The sequence below is a fragment of the Propithecus coquereli genome, unplaced genomic scaffold, assembly GCF_000956105.1.
Source record: "Propithecus coquereli isolate 6110/MARCELLA unplaced genomic scaffold, Pcoq_1.0 Scaffold291, whole genome shotgun sequence".
Lineage (NCBI taxonomy): Eukaryota > Metazoa > Chordata > Mammalia > Primates > Indriidae > Propithecus > Propithecus coquereli.
In genome coordinates, this window is record NW_012148519.1 from 545,970 (window position 1) to 555,010 (window position 9,041).

Genomic DNA, 9,041 nt, shown 5'->3' on the forward strand with positions numbered 1-9,041 from the left:
ATTGTGTCTCCTTTAAGATAGATTTATAATTCTTTATATGTACTTTTAAATCCTGTAGAAAATAAAAGTAGAGCTACAAATCAAAATTACAATAATGTATTTTTTTATATTTGCCCATATATTTACCGTGGAAAAGACTTTTATATTTTCAATATGGCTTTGAATTACTGCCTAGTAGCCTTTCATTTCAACTTTAAAAACTCCCCTTAGCATTTCTTTAGGGCATGTGCAGTAGTATTGAACTCCCCAGCTCTTTTTTTATCTGGGAATGTCTTACTTTAGCCCTCATTTTTGAAAGAGTTTTCCTGTTACAGAATTCTCAGTTAACAGGTATTTTTCTCTCAGTACTTTAAATCATCCCACTGACTTCTGGTCTTCAAGTTTCTGCTGAGAAATTGCCTGTTAATCCTATTGAAGACCATTTGTTCACGATGAGTGGCTTCTCTTTTGCTGCTTTCAAGATTCCATCTTTGGCTTTTGACACATTTTGATTACAATATGTTTTGATGCAGGTCTCTATAAATTTATCCTACTAGGAGTTCATTGAGCTTCCTGGATTTGTACATTCATATTTTACATTTAATTTGGGAAGTTTAAGCCACGATTTCTTCAAATAACTTCTCTACCCCTTTTTCTCTTCTCCTTCTGGGGCCAATACAATGCATGTATTGGTCTGCTTAATACTGTTCCATAATCCCTTAGGCTCTGTATGCTTTTCTTCATTCTTTTCTTTCTACTTCTCTGACATGATTATTTCAATTGCCTTGTCTTCAACTTCACTGATTTTTTTCTCCTGGCTGCAGAAATCTGCTGTTGAACCTCTCTAATGAATTTTTCAATTCAGTTATTATGTTTCTCAGCTCCACAGCTTTTGTTTGGTTCCTTTTTGTAATTCTGACTGTAATTGCTATTCTCATTTTGTCCATACTTTTTTTTCCTGATTTCCTTTAGTTCTTCGTCCATGTTTTCCTTCGGGTCTTTGAACATATTTAAGACAGTTTCATGGTGGGGGGGGGGTTTAATTGACAGATAAAGTATATATTGATCATGTAAAACATTTTCAAATATGTGGAATGGCTAAATTGAGCTAATATATGCAATATCACATATATTTATGTTTTGTGGTGACAACACTAAAAATTTACTGTTTTAGAATTTTTCAGAATAAATTGTTAACTATAGTCACCATGTTGGACAATAGAGGTCTTGGATTTACTCCTTCTATCTAACTAGAATTATATATCCTTTGTCCAATATTGCCCCAACTTCCCCCACCCAGTCCCTGATGATCACATTCCTATCCTCTACTTCTGTGAGGTTGACTTTCTTTAGATTCCACACGTTAGTGAAATCATGCAGTATCCATCTTTCTCTGTCTGACTCACTTCACTTAACATAATATTCTCTAGATTCATCCATGTTGTCACAAATGACAGGATTGCCTTCATTTTCTAAGGCTGAATAGCATTCAATTGTGTCTATGTACCATATTTTCTTTGTCCATTCATCTGCTGATAGACACTTAGGTTGATTCCGTATTTTGGTTATTGTGAATAATGCTGCAATGGACATGGAAGTGCAGGTATTTCTTCAACATACTGATTTCACTACCTTTGGACATATACCCAGTAGTGGGATTGCTGGATCATATAGTGATTCTATTTTTAATTTTTTGTGGAATCTCCATACTGTTTTCCATAATGGCTGTAACTAATTTACATGCCTAATAACAGTGTGCAAGGGATCCCTTTTCTCTACACTCTTGCCATCACTTGTTATCTCTTGCCTTTTTGATAATAGCCATTCTAATACGTGTGAGGTGATATCTCACTGTGGTTTTAATTTGCATTTCCCTGCTTATTAGTAATAGTGAGCATTATTTTATATACCTTTTGGCTATTTGTATGTCTTCTTTTGAGAAATATCTTTTCAGATCCTTTGCCCATTTTGCAGTCAGGTTATTTGTTTTCTTGCTATTGAGATGTCTGAGTTCCTTATATATGTTGGATATTAACCCCTTATCAGATGTATGGTTTGCAAATATTTTCTCCCATTCCATAGGTTGTCTGTTCACTCAGTTAATTGTTTCTTTTGCCGTACGGAAACTTTTTAGTCTGATGTAGTCCCATTTGTCTATGTTTGCTTTTGTTGCCTGCACTGTTGGGGTCATATCCAAACATCATTGCCCCGACCAATGTCATGGAGCTTTTCTTCTATATTTTCTTCTAGTAGTTTTACAGTTTCAAGTCTTACATGTAATTTTCAATTCATTTTGAGTTTATTTTTGTATATGGTGTGAGATAAGGGCCTCATTTCATTCTTCTGCATGTGGTTATCAAGACTGTTGTTTTAAAGCCTTTGTCTAATATGTCTGGTGTCTGGCCTTCCTCAGAGACATGTTCTGCCAATTTACATTCTTCTTTTGCATGAGACATGTTTTCCTGTTCTTTATATGCCTTGTGAATTTTTGTTGAAAATAAGGCATTTGAACAAACAGCCACCTCTCTCAGTCTTTGTAGACTAACTGTGTGCCAGGGAAGTCCTTCATTGATTAGCTGGGCATCCTCTGATCTAAGGGATCAGCCTGAGGTGAAAGCTTAAGGTCTTCTCATGTCTTCTCTGGGCATTCATGTCGGGTGCGTTGCATGGGGCTTTCCTAATTCCTCCCTATACATGGCTGCTTTTGAATGTCTTAATTTCCCAAACGTTCTCCCCTTGGCCTGTTTTAGGGCTTAGATGGTTATTGTATGTCTCTAGCTGTAATCTATTGTCCCAGACATCATGTGGGTTTGCAGTCTCCTTGCATCACTTTTCCCCATCTGAGATCTCAGCTAAGTGACACAGACACCAGTCCTTCAGGCAGTCCCCAGACAGGTTAGACCATTGCAAAGAAGGTTTGCTCTGCCCCCTCTAGTTCAAGGGAGGGAACTGGAAACAGTGCTGCTTCCTCCTCAAGACTAACACCTTGCCATGCACATGGGGCGGGGGGCAAGGTTTAGTAAAACTATCATGAAACTTCCTGCAATTTTGAATGTTTCTTCTTCTTTTTCATTGGGCATTCACTTGGTTGCTGTAGACCTTTGACTGTTAGTTCAGCCAGTTTCCGCTTGTTTTTTTTTTTTTTTAATGTTTCTGTGAGGAAATAAAGGGTTGAAGCTTCCTAATTCACCATTTTGCTAACACCATTCCTGCCATCATTTCTTAATACTGAATGTAATTTCCTAATATTTTATTTACAATTTCACATCCATGATATTCCCTTCTCATGTTATTGTTGACAAATGTTATTGTTGTATCAAAGTTATAGTAGCTTCATAAAGTGAGTTGGTGATGTAAGCAGTTTTTCCTATTCTTTTACATTTTACCTAACATGATGACTTTTTTCCAGTGGGAGAGTTCATCATGCTCTGCCGTACTGCCAGAAACTAAAATGGACAGCTTTGAATCTTGCTTTTCCACAGAATGACATACCATATACAATCAGTTTTGTAAAATAATGATTAACTATCCTTTAAAAACCTTTTTAACTTCTGTGTAATATCATATATAGTATTAACGTATCATTACTTAAATATTACCCTAGAGCTGGGAATTGAAGTTGCTTTCAGTTGCTCAACATAGCTATACTAGGATCTTGGCTCAGTTATTCTGATGCTTGGGTATGCAAATCACATCTTCTAATTTTCATGGAGTCCAAAAGACCCCTGGCAAAGTACTTCAATTCTACATACAGATATTTTTCAGACATGTATAGAGATCTGTTGGAGTGAGTGATGGGAGGCCAGAACAGGCAGATGGAAAAGAAGCCAGATTGCAGAAAATAAGAAAAGGAACCTTGAAGGGGAAAAATCATGTAAGAGAAGAAAGAGTCTGCATCTGTGGTGATAAAGGTTCATGCTGAAACATAAGGTTATACTTGACCTTGTGCCTTAAGTACATAAATATGCTAAAATTATATAAGTGTATAAAGTATTTATATATACACACACAAACAGAAGTTTGTGAAGTTGAATTACTGGATCAAGTGATGAAATATTTAAGGACTCTGATATATAGAGATATGGTCTGGATGTTTGTCCCTCCAAATCACATGTTAAAATTTGACCTCCAGTGTTGGAGATGGGGCCTAGTGGGAGGTGTTTGGGTCATGGGGGTGCATCCCTCATGAATGGTTTGGTGCCATGCCTGTGATAATAAGTGAGTCCTCACTTTATTAGTTCATCAGAGAGCTGGTTGTTTAAAAGAGCCTGGCATCACCCCCTCTCTTGCTCCAACGCTTGCCATGTGAGACACCTGTTCCCCTTCACCTTCTGCCTTGATTGTAAGCTCCATCAAGTCCTCGCCAGAAGCAAATGCTGGCACATTGCTTCCTGTACAGTCTGCAGAACCATGAGCCAAATAAGTCTCTTTTCTTTGTAAATTACATAGCCACAGGCATTCATTTACAGCAGTGCAAAACAGACTAATGCATATATTATCAAACAGTTTCCCAAAGAATTATGTCAGATTTTACTCTAGTAACTTTATCTCAGGGAAGGAGGATATGGTTCCAAATCTAGCAGAAGGTAGCACTGTTCCCTAAGTGTTACCTGAAAACTCAGAGCTGAACCAGGAGGAGGCTGCCTTCTTAAGAGACCTTGAGCCACATTCAAATAGGCTCCCTGGTCCTGGGTCCCTGGAAGAAAGCATTTGAATATGACCAGGAGAGATCACAAAAAAATGAGCATGTAAGGAAAGAAGACTGGACTCCTGGCAGATGAATAACAACGAAGCCAGGTAAGCACAATCATTTTAATTGAAATTCAAAAGTTACTAATAGTCTCAATGTGGCACAGTTATGCAAAAAAGCAGAGGGAGATGCATATTTCTCCTATGCTAAGCTTTCTCCATAGTATTAGAACACAATTAGTGTCCTTTAGATACAGTTTCTTCATATTCCTTATCCATGATGCTGTCTTAAATGTCAGTCCGCTTTCCCTACTGACCTGACAGAAGAGATTCTCCTTCCCTACCCAAAAAGGCTGCAGAAGAATCACTTCTACTTCTGCCCAGCCACACGGCCCCAGCCCTACCATCTTCCAGTAATGCCCTGCCAAGCAGCCTCCATTCCCCAAGTCTTCTTGCACTCTGTAACTGAAACCCTGTCACCTTTCCTCCCAGCCCACGTCCCAGCACCCTCTGCATTACATCCTGCTATAGGTGAACACTTTTGGTTCACCTACCATATACAAAAGGGGACAGGAATCACATCTCATCCCCACAGTGCTTAAGGAGGACGCCCAAGCCACTAGGAAACTTGGGACCATTGGGAGCTGCAGTTGAGCCACCTTATAGAGTACCTAGCACTTCTGGACTAGCCTGGGATCCTGGCTATCTGGGTCCAACACCCATAGCTAAGTAACACTTTCTGTGATTCAAAACCACTACCCTCAGGCATACATCTGGAACACAATCCTTAAAAAATAAGCTAGCCACTGGAGCCTATCAAATCCCCAGGGCCTAAAATTTACTGACCTCCCTTAAACATTGGGTCTAGGTTTACAGGTTAGATTTTTCTGCTGAAATCCCTTATAGTTTTGACTGTGGGGAAAACTTTGTCAGACCTGAATTCGGTCTGTGATTTGGGCTATGTTGTTACCTATCTTTAATGGGAAAGTGGACGCATTGAGATCTCCGTAGAGTTACACCAGAACAGCAGGTTGGCAGGAAATGCACAGAAAGGTGGGACAGGAGTGATAAAAGCTACTTCCTGGGGAACAAAAATCATGTAGCATTCTTTGCCCTCCTCGGATGCCACTTTGTATTGAGTTTGGGAAAGCATTGTTCTCATCAGTTCCCCTCTTCTAGGAGATGAACTTAGCAGGGCGCTATGGTGCTTCGTTTGTCTTCTGGATCTAGTAATGCAGTTCCCCAGTGCCTGGTCACTTTTCACCTAAAGAACCTATTTCCCAACTCCCCTCACGTTCGGGACTCCAGCAGGATGGGGCACTCCCGAGGACGCCTGGACACCCGCACAAGTCTGGCCCGTCCATACAGCACTCTGCCCTTCCTGCCTCTCCACTCCCTGCTCCAACATGGCAGGTCGCGGCTCACTCCACCCACGGCTCCGTAAAGCGCTCCCCACCCCGGAAGTCCTCCCCGCACCCCACGCTCCCAAGTCCTCAACAGGCTCTAGTTTTTATAGAAGCTGCTATGGACCCCAAAAAAGCTAAGGAGCCAAAATTCCCGGAAGGGAAACCAGTCCGGGGTCTCCCTGGGAGCGGCTGGGGTATGCTAGCAGCGCCCCAACTCCTCCTGGGGCCGGCAGGCTAGACCCCTGAGAAATAATGACCTGAAGTTGGAAGATCCGGCAGTGCAGGGGGACACACTTACCGATGCGATGCCCGCTGCTCTCTGGAGGCAGGATCCCTTGCAGGCGCGAGCGCAGCCCAGGTGACGGCTGAGCCCCTGCGCGGCCAGGCGAGCGCGCCCTGCGCGGCCCGGCGATGGGCGACGGCGCTGCCGCAGGGACCGTCACCCGCTACGCGACGGGACCCTAACAGCTCAGGTGAGTACGTCTGGGTGACCGCGGGAGATGGCTCGTTTTGTTTTCACCTATCCGTGTGTTCTAAGACGAAAAGAATAAAGGTCACTTGACGCTAACACGAAAGAACTGGGCGAGGCCGAGGCTCCGTCCGCGCGCTCCGCGGGGCAAGTGGCCCTGCGTCCTTTCGCGCCTTCCCACCGACAGCGGCGTGGTTTGCTATTGGCCCGTCGACGCTCCCAAGTTCCCGCACACAGTCGCCGACTTTGCGCAGCTGTCCTGACTCTGACTCATCAAAACTGAAGAAATACAGGGTCCTAGAGGAGTGGCACAGCCTTTCCTGGTTTACTCGCATTCCCAGAGCGGCACCGCTGTCCCCCTGCTTCAAAGCGCAGTTGCTGCCAGGGGCCCGGCGGGAGCAGCTGTCAATGCACTGGACAGGACGAGGGTGCGAGGAGCCGGCTGCTCCCAGGGAGACAGGTTCCAACATCTACCCCGTGCGTGCGGTGTAAGGAGAATCTTGGGGCCATCGGGGACCACTAGTTTAGTAGGGTGGCTCCAATGGCTTCTCTAGCGGGATACAGCCCTCCTGCCACTTTCCTTTCCTTGTCCCCCTTATTGTGGTAATTATGATAAACGCCTGTGTCTTCAGCTCATTCACACCTAAGGTTTGTTGCTAGAACTCACAGCTTTTGAAATGCACGGAGGTCAAAATGACTCACTCACTGGGGAGTTCGCAAGTCTGAGTTGCTTTCTCGCTAGCGCCACACCACACGTCACGCTGGACGCAATTAACTGCCTCCTGTTGGAAGTTCACTTTAGAATCTCAAGGTATCAAGGAAGAGAGAAAGAGTACTTACTCCCACTGAGTGAGCACATTCAGAGAAAGCACACACCTGTGCTTTTCTTCACCTCATCTGAGCCTTACGCCAGCTCTAAAGACACAGTTTCACTTAAGAAATTCTTCTGCAGTCATTGACTTAGAAAATGGTAGTGCAGGGATTTTCCCAGAGGCATCAAGAGATCCTCCGAGAAGTTAGCAAAAAAGATGAAGAAGTTGTTCCCATGGGAAAGTGTGTGGGAGGCACGGCATTGCAGAATCAAACATGCATCTCTCAGATGGTCCCCCAAAAGTGAGCAGATAAAAATCCACCCAGCTTTTACATTGTGTTTTTATTAACTACTAAGTAGCTACAAGATAATATTCATAGAATACATATAAAGTATAAAGAATAACAAAAGTATCAACGTCTGTGCGCCCCCTCACCCAGTTAAAGAGTAGTACCAATAATCTAAAAGGCACCTGAGTGCTGCTCCATAGTCCCGCCCCATTCCTTCTCCCCTCAGAGGTACAACAGCTATCCGATTTTACATTTAACATTCCCTTGCTATTCTTTATGGTTTTACCCTGTTTTTAAAGCTGTAACAGGAGATTTCGTTTGGCATTTTGTTAAACTACAGTAGGTATGAATGGAGTCATACTTGTTGTAAAACATTTGTTGGCACATTCTTTGACACCCCTCCCATAAAAGGCCACATCTAATTTCTCTACCCTTGAACACGTGTCATCCTTGATAACTTGCTTCTAACCAATAGAACACATCAGAGTGATGCTGTGTGACTTCAAGGATATGTTTGAAAAGACAAGAGAACTTCCCCATGGCCCTCTCTCTGGGGCCCTGAGCCAGTGTATAAGAAGTCCAGATCCCCTGACGCTGCCATCCTGGAGAGACAACATGGAGAGGGGACAGGTGGTGGGGGAAGGAGAAAAAGGAAGGACAGAGGAAGTGAGAGAGAGATGCCTAAGGGACCCATGGCCAGCCCTTGATGTCTCCCCATCATCACCACAGGCATGTAACGGAGACCTTAGAGGTTTCAAGCCCCAGCCTTCAAGCCACCACAGCCGAAGATGAATGTAGCAGAAACAAAGCTGCCCTGCTGTGCCCTGCCTGTATGCCAGACCCACAGCTTCTGTGAGCATAATGAATGCTGATTTTATACCACTGAGTTTGGGGGTAATTTCTTACACATCTATAGTAGCTGGAACAATACTACCTGTATATCCTCCTATCTTCTTGCCTCTTTCCATCAACGTTATGTTCCTGAGATACATAATCCTCAGTAGGAAGTGGTAGCTAATATTTTGGACCCAAGTATGATCAACGAGAAGCCAAATTGTGTCAGATTGTAGATATGTTCTCATTGCTCTAAGTACTTTCCAACACTCGATATTTTCAAAATTTTTCATTTTTTCCAACTATTACAGTTTTAGTTTGCATCTCTCTGATGACCAAACATTTGTTGGTTACAAAATTGACATCTTTATGAGATCATTTCTAATCCATGAACATAATATAACTCTACAATATTACATTTTCTTCAATGTCTTACAATAAAATTTATACAATTTTCTGTAAAGATCTTGCACATCTTTTGGTAGATTTAGTCTTATGTCCTTTATTGCTGAGGCAATTTTAAACAGCATCTTTAAAAATATTTTCTCTACCTGTTTGATAAT

General features: G+C 42.6%; 1 protein-coding gene across 1 annotated transcript in view; it reads right to left on the reverse strand.

The window, feature by feature from the left end:
• Positions 1-7,013, reverse strand: part of LOC105813827 (schlafen family member 12-like) — a 25,511-nt gene extending 18,498 nt beyond the window's left edge. Inside the window, exons 1-2 of the mRNA XM_012648628.1 lie at positions 6,729-7,013; positions 6,373-6,520 (exon numbers count right to left, since the gene is read on the reverse strand). Of these exons, the coding sequence (XP_012504082.1) occupies positions 6,373-6,520; positions 6,729-7,013 (433 nt within the window). The remainder of the gene's footprint in view (positions 1-6,372; positions 6,521-6,728) is intronic.
• Positions 7,014-9,041: the final 2,028 nt, after the last annotated feature.